The 25,156-nt window shown below is 39.1% G+C and overlaps 2 protein-coding genes across 9 annotated transcripts in view; one reads left to right on the top strand and one right to left on the bottom strand.

The window, feature by feature from the left end:
- CPEB3 (cytoplasmic polyadenylation element binding protein 3) overlaps positions 1–14,449 on the bottom strand; it is a 92,296-nt gene extending 77,847 nt beyond the window's left edge. For 2 of the 6 annotated variants that reach the window (XM_080403608.1, XM_080403609.1), the window contains exons 1-2: positions 6,977–7,358; positions 5,727–6,634 (exon numbers count right to left, since the gene is read on the bottom strand). In XM_080403608.1, the coding sequence (XP_080259734.1) occupies positions 5,727–6,634; positions 6,977–7,076 (1,008 nt within the window). In that variant the 5' untranslated portion in view covers positions 7,077–7,358. Of the gene's footprint in view, positions 1–5,726; positions 6,635–6,861; positions 7,359–14,258 lie in introns of those variants that run through there. The other 4 variants (XM_080403611.1, XM_080403612.1, XM_080403610.1 and 1 more) reach the window with 4 other exon arrangements.
- A 63-nt stretch (positions 14,450–14,512) lies between these two features.
- Positions 14,513–25,156, top strand: part of MARCHF5 (membrane associated ring-CH-type finger 5) — a 29,937-nt gene continuing 19,293 nt past the window's right edge. Inside the window, exon 1 of one of the 3 annotated variants that reach the window (XM_080403637.1) lies at positions 14,513–14,829. In XM_080403637.1, coding sequence (XP_080259763.1) covers positions 14,786–14,829 — 44 coding nt within the window. In that variant the 5' untranslated portion in view covers positions 14,513–14,785. The remainder of the gene's footprint in view (positions 14,830–25,156) is intronic. The other 2 variants (XM_080403636.1, XM_080403635.1) reach the window with 2 other exon arrangements.

Raw genomic sequence — 25,156 nt, 5'->3', positions numbered from 1 at the left:
CTCCAACCACAAATCATTCATGAGTGACCTTAATGAAAGGAGAGCTACTTTACCAACTGCTAAGAAATGGAAATGTTCATCACCCACTCAGCAAACTCATTTTTTCTTCTTGAAAATCACCTGGAATAGGAAAAATTACATTTCCAGGTGTCTCTTCCTCTTGCATTCAATTCACAAGAGCAGCCTTCAAGAAGAAAAAAAAAAAAAAAAAAAAAAAAAGAAAAAAGAAAATTGGGGAAGATTATCCAAGAAGGGAAATAGCAAAATAAACTGCCATGCCCTTTACCTTCCCTTCTAATTCCCAAATTTATTTAATTCTTTTAACAAATCTTTAAGACAAAATTACTGTTTCATTGTTCTATATCAATACCTTTAATTTTTTTAAGGAAGTCCTGACTATATATGGAGTTGCTCAGAATATCAAATGCATACTGAACTCACATTTTTGCTCTGCCTTTACTAATTTTGAGGGCTTATCTATGATTCAATTGGTTACTTAAAATCGAGACAATAATCAATAAGTAATTAGCGCTCAAATCATCACATTTTAAATATTAATGTGCTTTTTCTTCTGTACTGTTACTGTATTTTAATTGATTTGAAAATGCAGACATTTAGAACTCAATCAAATTTAAAATTAAAAAATCTGTTAAATACTTCACAGCTACTAATATACATATTGCTTGTATCTGTTACACTGGTGGACTACTGATATGCATTCTCACATTTTAATATTCAGAGTCAGGCTACTTATTGTACTATTTAATAGTAACAACACAAGTATGTAAGAAAGTAGGAGGGAAAAAAAGGAAAGAGTAGACTAAGTTATTTTAAGTTATTTCAACAACAACTAGTTCCTTTTTTTTTTTCTTTTTTGTTCATAAAGTTGCAGGCTGGAAGTATTTGTGTATCACCATGTAAGAAAAATTAAGATTAGACTACACATTAAGAAATAGTTTTCAAGATAACAGTAACGCTACTAAGCATGGTTACCTACTGAACTGTCAGAAAGTCAGAGCCCAGAATATCAAATCTAGACTAAAGAAGCAGCGTTTAAAAAAATTAATCTTCAAACAGGCTTATTGCGTCCAAATATTTCTGGTTGGAAAAAAAAAAAAGTATCTCTATTTAAACAAAGGCTTTAAAATGACAGTCACCAGAGTGTATTAGCCAGCAAACCTCCTTTACTCATAAATATAAAACTGTATTTGTTACACTTGTGAATGTTCCAATACTTGAACTTTCACTAACTCAGTCATCACTTTTAATACACACAGAAAGACACACACACACGTATATATATATATATATATAACCGAGATATCCCAATATGCATTTCAGGTTACTCTACTGTTAAGGAACAGAACTATGACAAATAAGCTACAGCCAATTTATTGCCTCTGAAGAGGTTAGCACAAACATTATAAATTTGCAGTTAACAATGTATTTATTATTATTTCCCCTAGGACTTGAAGACAAAAGTTACTCTGCATTAGTTTACTGCATAAGCATGTATATTTGTGTGTGTACACATATAATTTGAGTATCAATCTGTATTGTCACAGAGAAAGCTAAGTATGGGCTAATATTACAGGCCTGAAGAACTTACTAAGATTTGTTTAAGAAATGTTTAAAGAAAGCAGCTTCTTAAGGAGCTGTCTATTAATCATCAACCAAAAATCACACTGGAATTATAAACATTATGCAGTGGCCATTCCCTTGCCCTTCATTCCACTGAACAAACAACTAGAGTGCGTTTAGTGGAACACAAAGTGCTTGTGACTGCTAGTGTATTACTAATTAGTGTATCTATACCCGATTCCTATTAAAATCAATGAGAAAAACCCAAACACCAAAACACCTCCCCCCACAAAACCTTTCTCAGTCTCCCTGCAAAAGACAGCAAGCTACAACTCTTTATCGACAATAAGTATCATCTTATTTATTTCTGCTAGCTAGAAGTGTTTATCAGTAAAGCTTTAAAGTATGACTTGACGTATGCCAGATTCTTCAGAGCACCAAATTGCTATGCATTATTTAAATCTAAAACTTGCAATTATGCATTTTTTATTGTTTCTAAAGAACATTATTTCAGAAAGTAGCAAAACTTGGAATTTCTGGGAAATTGATAAGGTGGTGTTATTAAAAATTCACAGGGTAGACTTCCTTAATTAGCATACTGGTCTCCAAACATTTAATTCCTTTTCTGTCTTCTCCACCATAAAGACAATTTCTTATCCATGCTTCCAAGGGCCTATTTCAGGCACTATCAGTCTTCCTAACCACACAAGCTGTGTCCCAATATCTTCACATGGCCAAAAGCCATACACTATTTACCTGAGAGAACTGAAGGAAAAGAGAATTCTGGGAGCAACTCAGAAGCACAGGATTACAATAACTCCCTTCAAGGCCCACCACTCTGCTGTAAAAAGGAACTGAACTGTTGCCTAGATCCCTGGGCAGTCAGTTAACATCTGCCTCAAACGCCAGAAATGAGGATCACCTAGCATAATTGCTTGTTCGTGTAACAATCACAACCGACAACCTTCACCCAAACCACTCTGAAGCAGAAGAATATTCAGAAGAACAAAGCCGACACATTTCTGTATTTTATATCTGGCCTTGTTTCACATCTATTCCTGTGATCTTATATCCAACTCTTATGTGCCACATTAAATTTCATTTGAGACTGATCACTTCTTTTTTCCTCCCTTTCAACTTTGCATCTTCAAATTTTTTTTATACAGCACAATCAATTTTTCTTAGTAAGTATATGACAACAGTCCCTTTCAAAGCATTTTACTTGCCTTTCAACACCAATCACAAGGCAGATGCCAACAGAATTCCTGCCAATTGACATTTTAAATGTTCTGATATGTTCTGCAGAGTTTCTTAGGTCAAACACCAATTGGTTTTGATGTACAAGGTGCACTAATGTATTACTCAAATTCAGGGATAAAGACATCTGGCATATTGCTTTATATACATGATCTTAAAAGAAACATTTTAAAACTCAGCATTTTTTTCCTAGAACTACGTATATCAGTAGCTGTGTCAGCTGTCTTCATTAGAGACTTGGAGCACAAACCTTGGTTTTCTGCTTAAAATTTGTGATCACTGGTGGAATTAACATCAGTGATACCTATTTTTTAATTCAGGTCTTTGCAGTTAACATATTAATATTTTTCTTTTTACTTAGAACATCTTGAGCTTCACCACAAATTTTAAAGTCTTATAATCTCAACATAAGAGAAAAGAACAGGTTAGCGCACAGAACTCGCTAATGCACATTAATGTGTTGCTAGCAAGCTTACTGAAAGGTATTTCTGAAGCAGATCAAAAACACTCAGTTATGAAGGGTGGCAGATGTACACCAATAGACCTGCCAGAATTACTTGATAGTGCTGACAAGAGAACTTACTGTGTCAACTGATTCAACATATTGCCCAATTTCTGAGGGGGGTGGGGAGAAGGAAAAAAGGCAACCAGAATCCAGGCACAAAATACTAAAACTCTTACATAAACTTGAATTTCATATTTATCAATTTAACCGAACAGTTGCTTCCTATTGATAGTATGGTTTCAGGACTTCTTTGGCAACTTGTTAAGTACAGGAGCAATCAACATTAACCTAGATTACAAACTAGTACACAAAAAATGACAGCTTGTATTAAGAAGAGCCTAATAGGAAAAAAAAATACAAGTTTTCTGAGTCTCTGAAATCAGGTTGTTTTTCTTGCTGGTGTAGAGAGCAGTCTAAGTGTTTGCTTTCAGCTGAACAGGAAAACACCAGGTTAAGTTCACAGAGAAGAAAACAAGTTTCCAAATTTACATATTGGCTAATACCTTCGCTTTTCAAAACCTAATCTTAAAATCAAAGGAACTTTTCTTTAAAATAATTTATCTTTTTTTTCCCTAGTGAAGACCAAATATCTGCTAGTTTATTTGTGACAATTTACAGTCACAATAATAAAGTTGTGTAGCCATTAAAGAAGTGTCTCACCAACAAAACCACAGAAATAAGACCATTTACTGTTGGTTTTGCTACTAATTCAAATTTATCTGAATTTGTGATGTCTTACATGTAGACAATTTAAATAAGAGAATACTTGTAAATTGAAACACATTTCCCACTGCTAAAACACGACTGGGAGCTATATTCATTAGCTTTTGTGCTGCTGTGCTCTGTGCAACACAGTAGTTTCACCAGGCATATTGCATCTGAAGTATAATCTTTCTCCAGATTTAGGTGCTTCAGAGACATTGCCTAGCAGTTCACCAGAAGCCACCCCGCCTTCATTTAGGGTAGCCAATAAAAAATTAGCAACTCTCCCTTTAAACAGAATGAAGCAGCAAAATGAAATTTCAGGCTGACTATAAGGTGCCCTCTTTGAATGGGACTGGAAAGAGCACAGGAATGCATATATTTTACTTCAGCAGTCTCTTAAAGTAATAGGCAGTGTGTATGTTGTTTGATTATTTTTTTTAACTTTGTTTCTAATACAAAGTGTCAATCTAGATGCTACTCTTACTATACTGGTAAGTTAAAAATGCTTGAGAGTTCATACTTTGTTGAGAAATAGAACTTATTCTTACAAGATCTTACAAGTTAGGACCTTTGAAAAGGCATACATGAACAATTTCACTGTATTTCAAAACAGAAAATTTTGATTTGTCTGAGACTAAAATAGCTAACCTAGAAGAAATCTGAGATTCACTTCACCTTGTAGAGATATAACTGCAAGTGCATGCTCCGCTTTTTTCAACTTAAAACGGATTTCACACCATGACAGGTTTCATTCTGCATTAAAATTGCAAATCTTCTATGTGGCCCAGTTTCAGCTGCAATTGATCTGCTTTGTCGTCATAGATTAAAAAAAACAGTGAAGGGCACTGCAGCTTTAAATATTTCAGAGCTATGTAGCTAGTAAATAGACTCCATTGCAATATGGCTGTGAAGGTCGTGTCCTATTGTCTCTTTTCTCTGCAAATATTTTGAACAGCATAAAATGGTTTATTTTATACAATACCTCCCTGCCGTTTCTAAATCACGTCAATTGTATTAGGCATTTCCTTACTGGAAAGGACAGATACGCCACTCTTTCCATACACACCCACGCTGCTTCTAGATGTATTCAAAACGTCCACTGTGAATATAACAGCAGGGTGTACATATCAGATGTATACAGTTTTTCATATGTATACCTCATGCGAACAGACTCCCCACTAAATCCCACCACAACATAAGGACAATTAGTTATTTCAATGGTGATAAAATAATTAACTGTATTTCAGGTCAAGAAGCATCTTTGGTTAAAATTAACAGGCCAATTAGAAAACTGAAGTCAGCAATTTTAATGCCTCCTGTTTCTCACATATGGAAGAATATGAAAAAAATTGTTACATGCAGCACCAAGGAAACATAGTCTGCCAAACCTGTTTTTCATGAAGGCAAGCTACTACCTTTTGGATGCTAAAAAACAAACAAAAAAAACACCAACCCAAAAAGCCCTGTGACATTTAAGAAAAAGTTACAAGAAAAATAAGACTATAAACCTTAAGCCAGAATTTGGAATCTTTGTGTATGCATTCCCCAGGATCAATCCCACTTCTTTCATATACGGTGACTATTCAATGCAGTTATGAGTTATGGAGAAATACATCCCTGCAAAAAATACACCTTTGTGATAGCTGTCACCATGTAGAAGGTGTACATAGTAATTTACCTGAAAAGGCAACAGATTGTTGCCATTGTCCGTCCTGAACACGTTGTCTTCCATCCAGGATTTGGGGGTTAAGGGTGCAGCCCGTGGGAACTTCGGAGGGGCAATGACATTGCTGGAGAACGGCTTTTTAAGGGGTGAAATGGGATTGAGGGGGGAGGGTACGCCGACCCCCACTCCCACGCCGACCCCCACTCCAACTGCCCTTCGAGGGTCCCTACCAGCCTGCAGCCCACCCCAAGGGTTGGAAGGTGTACTCCAAGCTGCATTTTGATGGTTATTCCAGCTGGAGGAGGAAGAAGAGGAGGCAGAGGAGGAAGACGGTTTGCTGGTCATGATGGGCTGATGGCTGTAAGCAGCATTTCTCTGAGCGAAAGGTGCCTGATTAGGGCTTACAGGTGACCTCCGCTGCTGCTGCTGCTGCGCTTGCTGCTGCTGCTGCTGATGTTGGTGATGTTGAGTCTGAGCTAGGCCAATTTGAGGTGAGAAAGTGCCACCAAATACAGGGTTGACATGGTGTGGAAAATTCTGGAAAAGCATTGTCCCATTGACTGGAGTAATCCCTTGGAAAAAGCTATCATCCACCGTGTTTGTGGTCCCTGTAGACCAGGTGCTGCCGAAGGAGGGAGACAAGGAGGTGCCGGCTGCAGGTTCTTGTTGAGGCTGGTGAAAGCTCAAGCCAGGCAAAATGGGAGACTCCATCTGCATCTTCTCCTTGCTATTTTGGGAAGGAGCCGATGTGCCGATACTAGTCACTGAACTGTTGTCTTCTGGTTTGGATGTCTCCGACGAGATGGGTGTAGAGGGGGCTTCTGCTGAGTTTGGATCTTGCTGCTGCTGCTGCTGCCGCTGCTGCTGGGGCTGGGCTTTGCTTTTGTCCATCAGTAAATCATCCTGCATGGTTTGCGCAGCTGAAACAGTAGGGGAAAAAACCACAAAGACAGATTATTAACATTGTCATTCATACCACAAACCAAGCTGTTTTAATCATTTGCCAGCCAAAAATCTCATCCTATTGCTAGTGCTATGCTACAGCAAATTGCAAGGCAGACCCGTAATCTTCCCCCTCCCCCATTTAGTAATATGTAACCTTTGATCGTGCTAGATTGCCTTTAAAATATTTTTCAAGATGCTTCACCCTTTTTGATGCCTTGTTTCCCTTCAGTCTAAATGAGAGATGTGCTTATAGGGCAGAGATATACAGCTATTTCGCCACGTCTCTTTTCTCTTACACCGGAACTCAGAGCTCTCACCCTGCAATGAGAAACTGATTCTGGTTCCTGTTTTTCCAAGCACCCTCCTCCTCCTCCTCCTCCTCCTCCTCCGCCACCTCCTCCCCTTGGTTATTTGCATACGTCAATAAATACTGCTGCGTCCTTCAGCAAGGTTAAAAAGACACCAGTCTTCACTCTTCTCCACCCCCTTTTCTATTAGGGGACCTTTAAAGGAGCCGGGTACGATTTTCCTTAATCACCGAACAAGCTTTTCCATTATTTAAATTTATCAGAGAGAAAGCACACACGAAATCTCGTACTGACACGGGAGCGGTTCTCAGCTGCACGATCGTTTACTGGCCTGTTCCTGCCGCACAGCTCGCTGCTTGCTTAGGGCACCAGAAGCGATCGCAGTGACGGGGTGGAGGGGGGGTGGGGGTGGCAGGGGGGAGTGGAGACACATGTACAAAGCCACCGATGAGTGTTATATTTGCCTTCAGTGACCTTATGCTCTTTCCGTGTAAAACGTTATTTTACATCAAAGCAGTCGTTTGCTTAAAGGTATTTCTATGCACTATATTTCTAGATATATGAAACCATCAGCAATATTTTAATTGTAAAAAAAAAGGTCAAAACGAGCAGATCTGGGAGGTATTATTAGCCAATGTTTCTGATGCTTTCACAATGAAAAATAAAACCAGGGCAAATAGAAAATTAAAATATAGACATGCCACATTTTAAAAGCCATCTTTATATGCACAAGACAAAGACTAGTGATGAAAATTATTTGTTAAATCAATACATAAGTTTAAATTTTAAAAAGTAAATGTATGTAGAATGGTTGAGACTTATATCTGCTAAAAAAGGCGTTTCATATAAAATAGGCCAGATGACATAATTCGATTATTATTTTGAAACAAGAGAGCTAATGCATATACAGACATCAATGAACAGCGAGTGTATGAAACTAGAACAGGAACCTCCACATTCTGGAGAATTTTAGTCAAATGAAGAGACCATTCTAAATCTCAAAAGTATTTTAAATGAGCCAGAAATCACTTACCTTAATTGAATAATTATGTTCAAAGATGGTCATCACTGAATACCTAATGGCATTTCTACTGAGCCAGTTGTATGACATGTACATTCCTAAGATTCCAAATTTTTTTAGGATTGTTGTTTTAATGTAACAAAGTAAAGCCGAATCAATAAACTGTTTAAGAAAAGTGGCAGAGTGAAATAGACAACCCTCTGGTTTCTGACAGTAACAGTTTAAAAATGGTCCATGTGTATCTTTAACATTTTTTGTTTCTTTTTTTTTTTCTTTCTTTTAAATCTCTTCTGAGCCACGCACACACTTTTTAGTCAAAATGCATGTCAGAACAAGTTTCTGCTATCAGTTAAGTTGCTGGTCATGCTCCCTCTTATTTACCTGTTCAATATGTAAGCCAACAGCAAGGGTTCACGAACATTAAGGCAAGTTCCTAAGAAGAATGATTCGAGTAAATTATTGCAACTGTAACAAACAGCTCTGCTGCTGCTACTGGGGGTGCAGAAAACCTTGCTACGCAGTTTAAACTCATACTGCAGTAAGACGTAATATACCAAGCCCTGTGTAACTTTCAATTAGCTTCATTTCTACCAAAATCACTACTACTCCTAAGGCTACATAAAATTACTGATGATTCCACATCACATAGAGAAAAAGATTATATGTATCCCTTCCCTGGTTCTGACCTATATGTATAAAAACACATTTAGAAAGACAAAGATAACAGCTGAATAGTTAACATTCTGTCACCAATAAAGTATACTTAAATCAGTTAGTCACCAGGTTATCCATAGTGGCTAGCACAACAGTTGCTTCAAATATGTACCTTGACTTAGCTGGTTTTGAACTTTATCCTAGGACTATAATCCACATTCATTTCCATATTGCTTCTTAAAGGTAAAAATCACTGCACAATTCAACCCTCTCGTCAAGGTCAAGACCTACCTTTCCAGTCTGAATGGAAAAACACTAGACAAAAAACGACTTTGAAAGACAGGCCAGCCAATGCCTAATGTTGGACCAATATGCAGTACCTCTTGATTATTTGCTGGTGTAAGTATCTGTACAATTTACAATCCAGTACAGGAAATCTATATCCCCATAGCAATACCAGGTCTGTTTGCATGCAGTAACCCACGCAGTCAACACAGAAATTTTTAAGGAACAGTTACCTTTGGATTTTCTGTATTTAAAGATCAACAAAAAGACAATATATTTATTTTCTTCTTTCAGGTTTGGTATATGACAAATAGTCGACCACTCTGGCAAGAGCACTTTGACAACTGGAAGCTTTCAGCGCATGCTCTCCCAAGGAATCATGGGGTTTGAAGTCTTTATCTATAGATGGCATTTCACTGCTACCTACCCTGGAAGGAAGAGGACTCAAAAGGAAAATACGTGCACACTCCCTCTTTCCAGGGAAAATTGCTGCAGTCTGAACCACCAGCTCTGAGAAGATAAATATCTGTGAGACTGAGCTGAAAATTACTAACTAGATAAGAACTTTTGACAGTTTATAAACTCTGATCAAATAGCTGCCCATTCATAACAACAATCACTAGACAAAGAAATAGTTCTACTATTTCCAAATTTCTTTCCAAACTTCTAGTTTAACAAATTAATTATAAGCTCATACCACCTATAAAATATACAGCTATTATGGAGGAGATTGTGTCATGTTGCTTAGCTGAAGAAAATATTAAATAATCACCTCTCATAATATCCTTTCTAAAAATGTTCTAAAACTCCAAAACAAATAGGTCAAGTATGAAAATTTAAATCAAATCAAAATCAGCATATAGACAAAAAGTTGTACCATTTGAATAGTTTCCCTTTTCTAAGTTACCTCTTTTTCATTACTGAATTATTGTTAATACACTGAAAATTCTACAAAAAAAATATGCTACTGGGGAAAAAAGGAAGGTACAAATTTAACATTCTATCTACTCTGTACGCTGTGGTTCCGCATTTCAGCTCTCTCCCCTCCACTACCCACTATCCACATATCTCCAACCTCCATTATCAACACACAGCCTGACAGGAGCTCCTCTCATAAGATTGTAATATTTTGATGATTAATTTAGGTTGGGTAAAGTTTTCAGAATTTCGATTACCAGCACTTGTGTTCTGTCTTGTACTAGTCCATGAATTATTCTGGATATTTATTCTGGATAATTATTCACAGTAGTAATTACTCAGGACCAAACACTAATGTTTGTATGGAAATTACTTTGTTGAAATCAGAAGTGTGAAAATATCAGTGTTTAATAAAAATGCAGGCTGATTTTTCAAAGGATGTAATACACACAGCTTTATGTGAAAGAGAGGTGACTAAAACCGAGAAAGACAAATTAGGGCAGTTGAAAATGGGTTGTTAAAACACTTATGTCTTTGCTTTCTACAGTCTGTTTATGTTGAACTGTATGGTCTGCCACCTTAAACCAATGCTGTAATTAAGAATTTCTCAACACTTGCTCTAACCTGTTTGTGCTACTCTGAATCATTAAGGGCAGGAAAACTGCTTTCTTAAAGCAGATGAAAATACCTCAGTTGTTGAAATACCCCAGCTGCCACAGGGCTGGCTCTAGGCATTCCATACCCCTCCTTCATGTTCCTATTTACTTCTGGGTTACTGCTTTTCAGATGATTTGAGGATTCATGTGGAAGGGACCGCACCCTTACCGTCAGTGCTTCCTAGGAGACAGCTTCACTTTTTAGATCAATTATTAAGATAAGGAGAGTGCTCATTACAATAATCACAAATGGATAAGCACTCCAGAACTAAAGGAAATCAGGATCTAAAGACAGTTTTTGATCAACTAGCCACTAGAAGAACAACATTTTTTTGTTTCTACCAGCCAACTCTTTCGTAACTGGAAGTTAGAAGATAATAAAAACTGTATCAGAACACAAGAACTTAATTCAATCTGGTATCTGAATTACTGGACCTGGCCAGTTACAAAGAAACAAATGTAAGAAAGGCCCAAATAAGTCCAATTATCTCAATTAACATTGTATTGAGTGAATTTTTGTTTTATGGAATTCATTGTGAAGCAATTTAAGCCTACTGTTATTAACAAACCATGCTAGTCTTTTGGCAGAAAGTGAATATTCCAACTAGCTTGAAGTTAGTTGGAATAGTTAAAATGAACTATTATGCTACTGAAAAACTGAGTTTTATTGTAGAAACACTTTTCTCAGTTTAGATTTGTTTCGTTTTAGCTTAATTGAGGGCTCCTTATCTTTTTAAAGATGGAATAAAGTAGATTAAAAATGCCTAATTGATCTGGTAATTTAATTTTACATACATAGCAGTTAAAATGCAGTTTTGCCAAAATAGAATACTTCTGTATTGTCAGATTACTTAGCTTTGTTGAAAACAGTGAATAATTCCAACAGTCTTAATGTTGTCAGATCAAAAGAACTGTATTAAGGTACTGCTCCTTCATTATTTGGCCTCTTTTTCAGCCCTTGCTTAAATAGATATTTAATATACCACCATATTATTCTTACAGTAATTGCTTGTCAACTTCTTCATTAAGCTTAAACCTGTATAAATTTGTTATCAAACCATTTAGTAGTTAGTTGATCTTTAGACATAAATCTGATAGCCAAATTTTTGGCTCAATTTTATGCCCTAAATAGCTTACGTTGGGTTTGGTGAGTTTCACTAAGTTCTGTACTTGCCTTCAAATGTGCAGTTTTGTTTAATTCAAAACGGCTGCCATCTCCAGTTAGTATAAGCGAGGATGAGCTCAGTCAAATCTCAATTAATAGCAACCATTTCCTCTCATTTTGCATTGGCAAAAGGGAGTCTGTTCCCAGGAGAGTTCTCTGGGCTCAAATGCAGCTACTGCTAGGTGAATTTTTCCAGGGATGGGGCATCTACCACCTCTCTGAGCAAACTGTTCCAGTTTTACCACCCTTGTCGTAAGTTATTTCTTTCTTATGTCAAATCTAAATCTACCCTCTTTCAGTTTAAAACCATCACTCCTTAACCTATCACATTTTCATGTATCCTATTATGGTTTTGTATTTCATGTTTGGAAAAAAAGTAAATATGTCCAAACCTACTAAGTGTTCACAATTTGATCGGATATTCAAGTTTTGTCCAGTCTCATCATATCTTCCCATGCCAGCATGAGAGAAAAGCAGCCACCTGTCACAGACTGTTCTTCAGCCTCAAATGGTAGCCAAGTGATGCTGGGTTCTGGTTACATTTCTTAAGGTAAGTATTGTTCACAGCCATTATTATTCATCATGACCTCATAGCTGTATACTACATGGCAGGCAATTAGCATATCCTTCCCACTCCAAAGCCAAAATACAGAAATTGCACAAATCACATAATCCTAGGAATAAAACCAGCTTCACAATTTCCATTTCTAATATTTGAGAATAAATATATAAAACCTAAGCATTTGGCTAGTCCAGCTGATCAGTGCTCTGGCCAACATACAATGCGCTTATTCCAGACCAAGATTAGGAACCAGAAACTCTGATATCTATGTTTCATGCTCTTATGTTTCATGAACAGCTGTAATTGGGACAATGTGTATTAGGTTCTCTTCCAGGAAGTCATGCCTATATGGTTTACTCAGGCCACTGTACATCCAAGACTTCTCAGCAGTGCAAGCAAAACTGAATGTTACGGTCCCAAGAATAAGTACAAAATAAAGTTTCTGGGACAGGATGTCAGCATGATGCCTTCTTCCTACCTGCTTCTATACATACTTCCTGGAAGGAACATTTACATCACTGTAACTGCTTTAGCATTCCCATTTATATTTGTAGCAATTAGAAAATAAACAACACCCTCCCTACTCCATACATAAAATACAGCTTACAAATTCAAGTCCAAATATTTAACACACATTTTTACAACTTTCTCTCACCAAACTCTCAAAACCAGGCAGATTTTTCCCTGGCTAAGGACAGCACAAATAATCCAGTATATTCACTAGTCTCCTTCCTATTCTACCTGATCTCTATAGTCATGTATATGCACCATGCAAATGCTACTTGTCTTAACCAAGAACAGATGTAGGTTGATGCAATCGTAGAGTTGTGGGGTTGGCCTCATGAATTACTACCTTCTACAGCAACTGCAGTATAACAAAGTTGTAATCTACAGAAGGGATCGGGGGCTAGTTATGTGTAACAAAACTTATTACATAAGAGCTTTTATTATATATATATAAAATAAATAAAGCCTGAAAAGGAATATTCAGAGTTGATCTTCACTAACCAACCTTCCCAAGAATCTGGAATGTCACAATTGCCTCTGAAAAGTAGGGTATTGCCCTTTGCTTGGGGAACATGACATTATGCAGAACCTTCACATGCATACAAATACACATCACTTGTACTGAGAAGTAAAGAGTGGGAGATGCCCGTGGTGGAGATAAAAGGGCAGGGCAACTTCTCTCCAAGTGCTATCCACCTCTATAAAAAGCTCTATAATGGCTTTTCAGCTTCTAGATTTCCAGTTTCACAGACTGTGACGCTCTATATTAACTTCAGAGAATACAACAAAATTTAAAAGCACTTCTGAAAGATTTTTTTCCCATTAGGAAGCACACCTACAAACTAAAACGCGAAAACCCTCATTAGCACCAGCCACCCCATGCCTCAGCCGCTCACACAGAAGCTAGTGGCCACCAGGCCTCCACCGAGCGCCAAGGACCACTTACAAGGGCGCCGGGCGCTTGCCCTTGTCATTGCCAACGAGCCCTCGGAAAAGGATTAATCTCCCTCCCGCCGTGGCAGCCGCCGCCCTTCTCTGTCTAGCCGAGCCCAGCCGGAGCAGGCGGCTGGCCAGGCCCCCTCTTCCCAAGGGCAGGTCCCGGGGAGGCCGGCCGGCCAAGGCGGGGGTGGCAGCCGCCTGCACCTGTTCGGCAGGCGAGAGAACGGCAGGGGAAAGGGTGCTCCGTCTCCGAGGGGGCCCCCGCGTCCTGCGTAACCAGTGTGGGGTCAGAGGGGGCGGCCCGGCCTCTCCCCCCGTCCCTCCCTCCGCCTGCGAGGGGGGCGGCCGCCGGCGGGAGCCGTTTCCCTCAGCCGCCGCGGACAGCGACCGTCGCCGCGCGAGCAGGCGGGCGGGGGCGCGCGGGCCCTCCCGCACCCCCTGCCGGCCCTGGGGGGAAGCTGGGCGGCGACGGCGGGATGGGCCCGGCCGCCACAGAGGGCGCGGGGCCAGGCCAAGTGCTGACCTTCTCCCCACCTATCCCCGCACGCCAGCGCGGCCGTCCCGCCGCTGCCGCGTTCTCCTACCTGCCCCGCGCGCGGTACCGGGCAGCGATTACGCGACGGGGGCGAGGAGAGGCATAGGGAGGGGAGAAGGAGCGGGGCGCCGCGGGGAAGAGAGGAGGGGGCGCGCCCCGCCGGACCTTTAAACTCCTGGCGGCAGCAGGACTACACTTCCCGGCGGGCTGCGAGGCTGCCGCTCGCTCGGTGGCGCAGGCGCACTGTGGTGAACGGGCGGCGGTGACGGGCGTCGCGGCTGCGCTCGGCGCTTACCTCACAGAGACGTCGCCACTGCCGCCCCTCGCCCCGGCAGCGCGGCGGCCCGGGCCGCGCAGTTCTGCGTGCGGCTGTGTTGTGCCTCAGCGACCGGCCCTCCGCCTCGTCCCCGCCCGTGGAAGGAGGGGCAGCCCCGGCCGCCTGGCGGGAGAGCTGTAGCGGTGCCTTTCCTCTCCTCGGCCTTTCTCCGCCGCCACACGCGTGACGTGCGGCCTCGCTGGGGCCGCCTTTGTCAGGCTCCGGGCCCTCGGCTAGGCCCGCTCCTTCTCCTGGGAGCCATGTCGGAGCAGACGGGCTTGGCCCTGCCGCAGACCATGGACAGGTACGGGCAGGGCCTGGCGCTGGGGCGCAGCGGGAGGGAGCTCTCTGGGGCGTGTTCCGGGCCGCGGGGAGCGGGGTCGGGGGGGGCGGCCGCGGCGCGGGGCTCTTGCTGCTGCTGCTGGCGGGGGAGCGAGGCGCGGCAGGACAGGGTCGGGGGCGGGGGTCCGGTTTCACTTTTCGGCTTCTGGAAACTTTGGTGGTCCGGGCGATGTCGTGCGAATTGTGTCGTAAATCAGTGCGAGGTGGTGCCTGCGGGGGTGTGCGGGGTGTGGAGGGGTCGCCTGGGCAGCCTCTGGGCAGCGGGAGGTGTGTCTGGGCTGGAGAGGGGCGGAGGGCTGCGGGGGCTGGCCCGTTTCGGTGGGCCTGGGAGGTGCTGTAGGTGTGGAAAGCATTGGCACGCACGGAAAACAAGACACCAAAAGATGACCAACCCTTAACTGGCTTTGTGCGTTTTGTTGCTGACTTTATGATCGTTGAAGAAAGCCTGCAGTTGCTTTATGGAATGCTGTTAAAAAGTGCAACCTGGAAGATACTTTGACTTAAATGTAGGGGAGGAAAGACACTAACTTTTCGTTATTTATATTGCACTTGTTTTCTCTTTATGCTTTTATTTGAGTATGTGGCATTGAGGGCTTAAGATTTCTGGTGTGTTATTTTGAGTCATCCAGGAAGCCCTTGAGACCTATCCCTATAAATAATAAAAACACATTGATAGCCTGTTATTGCAGGAGTTGTGAGAGTCTTGATATCCCAGAAGGTGGAGACCCAAAAGGAATTTGACTTCTGTTGATGAACTTCTCAGGCTTAAATCATAAGGAAGCATAAAAAAACCCTGGTGTTTTTCTCCTTTTCAGGTCACCTCTAAGGAAATAGGATTTAGTGAAATACAAGCTGTCATCAGGCAAGCGATGGAGATACAAACTGTGTGAGGCAGGGGCAGAATTTGTGCTTCTGGCAGGTAGGGATGAGAAGTTTCAGTTAGAAAGATAGAAGTGAGTTGGGGGGAGGGGAAGTTGCATTTTAGAAAAACTGGAGAAGTGGAGATGACAATGGGATGATTTAGGTTATAATTTAGAACAGGGCCTGTCAAGGAGGCTAGCAGCCAGAAGCCCTAAGTGCTTTTCCAAGAAGTAACAGGAAGGAGGCAGATTTTTAGAAATATCCATAAAGTGTTAGTTTGATACATTTCCTGTGAATGTGAAGAATAGAAGGGAAGAGTTAAGGAAGGCAAAAACAGTTAGGAGGAGGAAGGTAGGACATGGGGGGGGGGGGGGGGGAGGAGGGGGAAGGAAAAGATCAGGAAGAGTGCTGCAGAATAAACTCCTTGAAACTAAAAATCCTGAAGTTGGTAGTCCAATAATACATAATATTTTATGTTTTGGAGTTCTAGGAAACTATGATAATCTGTGGATTCTCTACTGTATGTGTCTGTTACATCACACCATTAAGTCCTAGTTCACTTTTTTGGGAAATGGCTGTAAGGTGGTGTTTATAATCTGTGTTGTGAACAACTGTTAGATTAAACCGTTAATTTAAAAAAGGGGAATTAGTTAACTAGTGGCCAAACCAGTTCTTGTATCCTTTCAGCTTTGTGAAATAGTAATTTTTATCTCTGGCCATTTTGAAAGACTTTTTCCAGTAAACTTGGAGTAGCAGAGTTGATAATGTTTAAAACAATTGGAAAGTGTCCCTGACTTTCTTAATAATAAGGACAATGGGAAACAAGTTTTAAGTAGCAAAAAAGGAGGTATGACGAGAGAGTGTAGCTTTTGTATAAGAATTCATTGGGCTCAGTAAACTCAGGAAACCTTAGAAATAGTAGTGGGAGAAGTGGTGACTGGAGTGGTAAGAAGGAGCCAAGTATTTAGGATATGAATGTAATTCAGAGTGTAGTACAATACCAATAGAAGGATTTTGGAGTAACCAAGACCTCAAAATGCAGTTACTGTAAATAATTTTTCTGTTATGTATTGGGTTTATGGAGTGGGGTTATGTTAGAATAAACCAATTTTCATTCATCTGATATTTCTGAAGGTCATACGTGACTGTTTTCATGTTGTATGTGACAATAATAAAGATGATAAACCTTCAATGTTTCACTTTAGGGGGCATAACCCATGGATGAATCACCTGTAGGGATTCTGAGGGGTTGAAATGCCTCTTCCATCCTGTTACCTTTATTGCTAATGACAGTTGTTTTCCTGGGTAAGATTTAAAAATGCATATGCAAAAGCTTGAGAGTAACTGTTAATGCATTATAACTTAACACAAAGCGCATACTTTTAAATCAAATTTGGACCTCTTACTGAAGCACTCAGAAAACAGCTTTTCAGTGAATAAGGCTCGAATTTGATTCTAATAGTTAAGGAAGAGTTTTCTTTTGTTTCCAAAACCTAAATAGAGTTTTCTTTTGTTTCCAATACCTAGATGATTATGCTGAGAGTGGTGATACACTGTTACATCAGGAGTAAGGTGTTGCTGCAGGTCTGAATGTATGTGCTACTTTTTATACAATGGTCAGAGCTCCTATAGCAAGTTCTTTAAGTATGTATTTGTGAGAGAACAGCTGGCTGCTTCTCTTGACTCTTAGGTCATACATCTGTATGACTTTAAGTAGTAGGTTTTTCCTTTAATAAAGCAATTTGAATTTCTTCAGTATAAGGAGTGTGTTAGAATCTCAACGTTGTTGCCTGGGATTCATCTTTATTTTGTGTGTTTTGTGTTCTATCCTCCTCTATTTTCCCTGCATTATTTCAGTCTGGAGGCAAAGCATGTGTTTGTAATAGAGGGTAAATAGCTTGTTAAGTTGTAAGGGGATAAGGTGAAATTTCTAGTTAAGGATTTTATACTTGCCTGAAGGATTGACTGGGGCATAAATGCAAGACGTATGAGAAGTAGACATGACCATGAACTACATTCTGGAGTTCTCATCTGCAGCATTTGGGAAACTAATCCAGATTATTATCATGATCCTTTCTGGCCTCAAAATTGGAATTTCCATCCTTCTCGTCATTTTTCTTTTTCTATTTCATGTTTAAATAACAGGCCTAGATAATAGTCTTAAAATATCATCCTCTTCTGCATGCAGAATTCTTTGCAGTCTATGGTGAAGGGCCATATTCCCAGACTAATGCGTGCACTTGAAGGCAGTGGTTAGTGGTCTGTCTAAATGGTGAGGGTTTATTATTTTTAATCCATTTATTCATGTAATTCTCATGCATAAATTACAGAATGATAGGAAATTCCATTAAAAAATTGAAATTATGTTAGTGGTTTTTTATATGCTATTATTCAATGTAAAAACATTTTTCAAGATTTCTTTAAATAAAATTGCCATATTACATGAAAATGTCTTACAAATCAGAGGTGTTACTCTTCTTGAGTGCATAGGGCTAACTTTACTTGAAAGTCAGTCCTAATGCATTTGTCAAATTTTAACAGGCAGAGGCCATTTGATATGCTATACATGTTTCAAATGTAAAAGCATTTTTTTTTAAAGGAAATACCCAGAAATACTGTATTCTGAATGGTATTAGGACGTTAAACCTTTACAGTGCAATTCTTGTGCCTGGTATGGAAAGATCATGAACTGAGTCAGTCCTCATGTTTTCAACTATAATTTTGCAAATGTGCAAAAAAAACCCTTAAGTCTTTTGTGGTCTTTTTTCATGTTTCCTATTCGATCAGGTTCTATACATTTTCTGTGTCTCAGCACTGTTTGACAACAGTTCTTCCAATTGAACACTTCTAATTGTTTCTTCTAGCTGCCCTGTGTAGTACCTGTCACAACAGGTATTCTGGCTTCTTAATGTGTTTTTCAAACATTTTGATTCTTGTGGGTAATTACAAAGGTAAGATGTTGAACTTCCTGTCAGATTTTGGTGCTCTATTTGATTAAAAACTTAATCTTTTAAATACGTAGTATTTTTCCTGTGTCATTTGCTTGTCAAATACAAGTTGACTTGACTTTTCCTATTTATAGTTATGTTTTTAAGCAGAACTAATGTGTAAATTCAGTTTGTCTGTTATGTATATAGCTACACTTTTCAGTTTGCTATTTCACGGCTTTCTGTAATAGTTTGCATGTTATTGCCAGGACATCAGTTGACTGTGATCCTGTCCTGCTTAGCCTTATTACAGAACATTTAACTGGTCTCACCAGAGTTGCTGTTAGAATACATAGGAGAAAACAAAACTACTAACTATTTGTCATACTACGTAGTCTTCTTGACTGTGTTCATTGAGCAGTTGCTGAAGTGGCAAGATTTGAAAAATAGCTAGAAAACATGTTCTTGCAATTATTAAGTCAGTGGCAGGGCCCATGTTGATAGAAAATGTAGACTGCAAGTATTTGAGTGATTTAAAAATTCTTTAATGTGGTCAAATTAAAAAAAAAATTGCTACTTTTATGATAAATGCACCATCACATGACTTCTGATTTTTTGTTTGTGAAAATAATCTCATCAATCTGCTGTCTTCAAAAAAACCCAACAAATGCTTAGCCACACACCAGCTTTTTCCTGGCTATGTCATTGCCTATATTTACCTTAATGTGAGCTGTAATGCTAAAATGTGCTCATATTTTTTAAGCTTTATTCTCTTGACTTAAGTTGGATTATGTGTGGATTGCTCTTACAGTTCTTTATACCAAGGCTTCTGAATGCTGGGGTTTTGTTTTGTAGTTTTTTTTAAGGCATGTTCTGTGGTAGTGATTTGTGGTACTCCTTGTGCTATCTGACATAAAGACAACTCCTACTTTCTCTTTCTCGTGTATTTGCCAGCTGGTCAGACTGTGGTCACTTCTGCCTTACAATTTTTCAGTGTTAGAAGATGTTAGTCAAAATGTGATAAGCAACTGTTGAAGGCTTGTGCAGGTACATGCTGAAGAATCACTGTAGTGGTAATTTTAAACATGGTTTAACGTTTGAATTAGTATACTTTATTTTCTGAATGGATAGCAGTTGGTTCAACTGTGGTTGATACGCAACCCTCCTTGATAGGAACTAGACCAACATCGTATGACTTTGGTCATCTCTTCTTGCCATTCCATATTTAACAGAGACAATGGAGTTGAAATTGAAGGTAGGCTTCAAAAGCAGTTAAAATGCAGAATTATAGTTGGCTTAAGAACTTAAGAGTATCAGGAGAGGAATACCATTGCAATTACATTTTCTCTTTGTCAAAGCACTGATTTATCAGAAAAATGCTAGCAATTTAGGTTCAACAGTTTCAAAGTAGTGAAATCATGGGTTTTCTAGTTCAGTTTTCTGAACTGTCATCTGATTTCATGGTAGTTTGTGGGGTTTTTTTTAAGAAAAAAGCATATGCAGTGGTTTTGTATGTAATTTTAGGTTGCTCCTTTCATTCCGCTTAGCATGGGGGATGGTGTTTGTGTGGGTATGAATCTTTTCCTTCCCTCTGGAAGTGCTGGCACTGATTTAGGTTTATGTACATAATTAACTGTTGATGCTTTAGTAACCGAAGACATGGGTTCAGATTAAGACCTTAATGCTACAACCTAGGCAATTTAATTAGTGCAGTGTGTTCTTTGATTAAAGACCTTTATTCTGAACTCCGTAAACTTGTACTGGATGTTCCGCACTGTGAATAATCTCACTGACTAAAGTTGACACATGAGTAAATCTTTGGAGGACTGGAGTTCAACCAGGTATGATACGCAGTGTAATAATACACTTTGGAGGATTTATATAGTATTTTTACTTTTTGCAAACTATTTACTGTCTCTGCAGTTATTCAGTCTGTTCTACTTGCACTGATTAAGCACACCTCTCTTCATTGCCCTACCTGAAGGAATTGTTTTCTTTCTACACAACAGTTAAACTCTGACTTCAAGCAGAAGCCGGGGAAAGTCCTCTATCAGCAACTACAAGTACCTGGCTTTCTGTAGGATGCTTAGAAAGAAGAGAATGTAAGGGTCAAGAATGGGCTGTGCTGGGTTAATCTCTACCAGAAAGGAAACAAGGTGTTCTTCCCTGTCTTTACCCAGCTGATCGGAGGCTGATATTTATACAGGAAGGAAAAAGTAAAATTATGTGTATCTTAAAGTGGGTTTAGAGAATGAAAGTTTGAAACAGTAATAACTTTCTAATCGCTTGACTTTTCCGTTGTTGCTTCATCCCAGGTAAATCCCTTGCTATTCCAGTTCTCTTCATGGTGAAGTTTCTGTGTAGATTAAGTTCTTCCTGTGTCTTATCAGTAAAAATGATTAGTGAAGATTTATTGCAGACCTGTAGAATAACTTTTGCCCATCTGTACTGTGTCAGCATGATATTTATAAACTATCTTAACCTTTTGACTGTCATCTTATGCATTGTATTTCCATCTTTGACGTCTACTTTGATATGCTTAGGAGCAAACATATTTCAACTGCTGCGTAACTGTTAACTTCTACCTGCAGAGCGTAGACAATTATTACTCTTTTTTAAGTGTGGGGAAACTTCTGAGAGACTATTTATCATTTTCATACTAAAATGTTGGTATTCCATGTATTATCAAGGCATTCAAATAATATTTTCAGATGCTTAATCTAAAAAAGCTATACAAAAACCTGTTTAATGACATCTTTCTCATGAAAGTGCTCAGACCTTTAAATAGTGTTTAACTGTGATTGTTTCCTTTGGCATGTCTTACAGTGCTCACTGAAGTTAAAACTTCTGACAATTAATGCAAATGTATTGAATAAATATATGTATGAGTTACAGAGGAAGATCAATCAAAAGGTTCAGGTATTAATTGTGGAACATCTTTTCAAGTAATTAATAAAATGGTAATGAATATGCCGGCTGTTTAGGACTCGTTTGCTTGGTGCTTCTGACAACTTAACCTGCTTATGGTCTTACTGTACTGCAGAGCAGGTGGGAAGTTCCTGATATGCAAGTTGTAAGAGCTTTTTGATGCATCTTGTTTTCCTCCTCTCAGCTGCGGAATGAGTTGGGTGCCAGCTTGTTACAGGATGCAATACCTGTTTATCAAAAGAGTGCATGACTTGCTCAGTTTTTACTGACACTTGTGGTTTGCTACAAGGAGCAAGTCCATCTTCAGTGCAGAAGAATGAGAAGACCCAATCTGAAGTGGTTAAAATCTTTAAAGCAAACTGTTTCTGGCTAATTTTTCTAGATGAAACTGTTAATAAGGTTATATAAGATGGTCAAGGGGCTGGAGCATGTGACTTGCTAGGAGCAGCTAGAGGGAGCTGGGCCTGCTTGGCCTGAAGAAGAGATGGCTTGGGGAGACTTAGTAACTTTCTAATACCTACCAAGGAGGTTGTTCAAAATACAGTCTGGTTGTTTTTAGACATTTCTGGCAGAATTATGAGAAACAACGATTAGAAATCTGAGCAGAGAAGGCTTCAGCATGTGGGAATGGGGAGCGATGCAGTTGAGCTTTGGAACAAGTTGCCTGGGGCAGCTGTGGATCTCTGTCCGTGGGGCTTTTCAAGACCCAGCTGGAGAAAGCTCCAAGAGTCTGGTCTGAATTAAGGGTTGCTTCTGCCTTGGGCAGAACATCTGACGAGACCTCCTGTGATCCCTTCCAATCCAAATAATTCTTATACCAGGTCTAGACACAACCCCAATTTAAATAGGGAGACAACACAGTATTAGGGCACAATTTGCACTGCATGACGCGAGCATGCTGTGCTGGAGGTCTCAGTATGGGAGGTACAGTCCACTAATGCCTTCTGGCAAATCTGTACTTAACCTTTTTGCAGCGTCTGCTCTGAAATCTGTTCCTAAAAATTAAGATGACTTACCATCTAGTTGGACTGGAATCGTTTTTTTCTTCCTGTTCTCTAAGATTTTTTGTTTTCATGTTACTTTAATGCTAATATGAGTGAATTTCATTGACAATTTTTTACTGTTCAGTGAAAGTGCTTAGGCTCAGGATTTTTGTTAGTGATTCTGGGGGAACAGTTATACACTTTCTGCCTAACACTAATAGAGAACAAGAAAAATTCCAATCAAAATCTCCGCTTTGAAATGCTGGTTTAAAAAAAAAGTTTGTACTGAAGTTGTGTTAAGTCTGCGGCTAGCTGTTCATTTGTCTATAATTTAAAATCTTAATTATCTTAATTATAAGTTTCCCTGTAATAAGTAACTACCAACTGATTTAAGGGCCAACCATGGAATCTTGGTATATGCTTATGTTTAAAAACAAACTTTTTGGATAAGTGTCATTAGCATTTCTAGGCCTTTAGTTGATTGATTGCTGATAAGCATTATGAACTACTTGGTGTTTTCATTTTATGTATCTGTGCCTGTTTCTCCCTTTGGTCATGCATCTCTTCTTCGAGGTGTATGTGTTAAAAGAAAGTGTTAACACAGTGTGAAGGTAGGGAATAACAGTTGTTATGTATGAGAACGGCTGGCATTCAGTGACTTTTTTTTTTCCCTTTAAAGCCATTTTAATATAGGAGCTATTTCTTCACAATCTTTTTAGGAAAAAAAATCCTCTATTAAACCTGTAACATGTTTACATACCTTCCTGATCTCTCCTCCTTTGTTTCTGCTATTATAAATGCCTCTTCTTGGGGTCTGAATACTTCTGTTTAGAAGTGGTTATTTTATATTGGACTAAAATGTGCCAACATAAGTTAGTCTTCTGTGAAGGATATAATTATAGATGGCCATGTGCTCAGTGCTTGTGACTGTTCTACTGGTGAGTCACACAGTCAATTCTACAGAGTGCCGAGGAGAGTTACTTAATGTTAGGATTGGACACCCTGGAGTTTTGTTCACATTTATTCAGAGAAAAGACATTTCCAAGTTTTCAATGTCTGCCACTTTTAAGTGTGGGGTTTTTTTTGTTGTTCTTGAGGTATTAATATCCCAAGAATGTATCATCTTGGCATTTAAAATTTCTTGTAATTTTTAGGTCTCAAATTGGTAATTTTTTATTATGTATATTAAGAGGATACAAGACTGCAGTAGAGATTTTTGGATTGCGCTCTTAGACTGTAAATTATCTAATAAAAATAGAAGTTATAAACTGAGAATAACTTGAGTAATAGTGTCTGTTGTATAAACTCTTTGAGTTCAAAGCCATTTGCTTGCTTTGGAGTCTTCCTGCCAATTTTTGCAGCTTTAGGACTATGTTTCCTCTTCTGTTTTCTTTGGAAGAACATAACAGAAAAATTGCTTACCTTGTATGGTGAGTTTAACCGTTAAGTTCTCTAGGCACACCATACAAAAATTGAAGTTTTATTTCACAATTACCTTGGCTAAGAATGGAATCTAAAGTAAGTAGCTGTAAGTTTGGTTTCTAACAGATTAAATCTATGCTAATGTGTTTACTTTTGCAACTAAAGATATTGTGCCTAATGATTATTTTGTATTTTTATATTACCTGTATGATAACAGGAAAACTTCTGCAGGAGACTGAACTCACATGACCTAGACTTTGTGAATGGAATGTACCTTTGCATTTTCTGTCTTTTGCTTGTCACAGCAACAGTTTAATGTCAAGACTGTTACAGTCTTAGAAAAGTCAAAGTTGATCTATTTTGTATCTTTGTCACTCCTGGTATTTCTAACATCTGTCATCTACTCTGTACATGTACCACAAATACTAGTGTTGGTATTTTTCTGGTGCAACTATCTTCCCCTTTCCCTCAGTGCAAAGTAATGTTGTTTAATGTTAGTTTAATAGAAACTACGTATTTTTATCATCTTTTTGAGACTGGGAACTGTACTAACATTCCAGTTGAAAACAACAGATTAAAAAAAAGATCTTTGTATCAATCTCTGAAAACACAGGTATGGTTAGTGCTTGATTAAGCGTAATACGTACATGTTAACCTTCTGTTACGGAAAAGTAAACCCTGTGGGAGATATGAAGGTCTAATCCTTGTTATTCCTAGTCATGGAACTTAAAGGAATTTAAATTTAACCTTTATTCCTTCAAGTTGACCAAACACTTACATCTTGACTAATATAGGAAAAATTTGTGAGTTTTGTTCATTGAATGGCACAGCTAATTGCAGAACTCTGACACAGCAGTGAAGCAGTTTTGCAGCAATTTCTAACCTTGGTCCATAGACAGCATTTTCAAGCAAGTAATATGCTGTGAGCAGAATTGTTTTGATGTCAAGGTTAGCCTCAGTGCTAGTATTTTTAAATTCTTCAACAAAACTAGGAAGTTTTCAGGGAACATTGGTTGGGGAATCTTTAGTATATTAATTAAGCTATAGGGTATCTTAGAGCACTGTAGCATACTTTGAGTCTCTTTTACTAAGAAACAACCTCCTGTGTTCTAGAGCTTCAGATCAATTTTCTTCTGCCTGCATTGGTATTTTTCACACAAATCCTCCC

The sequence above is a fragment of the Falco punctatus genome, assembly GCF_963210335.1.
Source record: "Falco punctatus genome assembly, chromosome: 9".
In the NCBI taxonomy this organism is placed as follows: domain Eukaryota; kingdom Metazoa; phylum Chordata; class Aves; order Falconiformes; family Falconidae; genus Falco; species Falco punctatus.
This window is presented reverse-complemented; position numbering and strand designations above follow the sequence as displayed.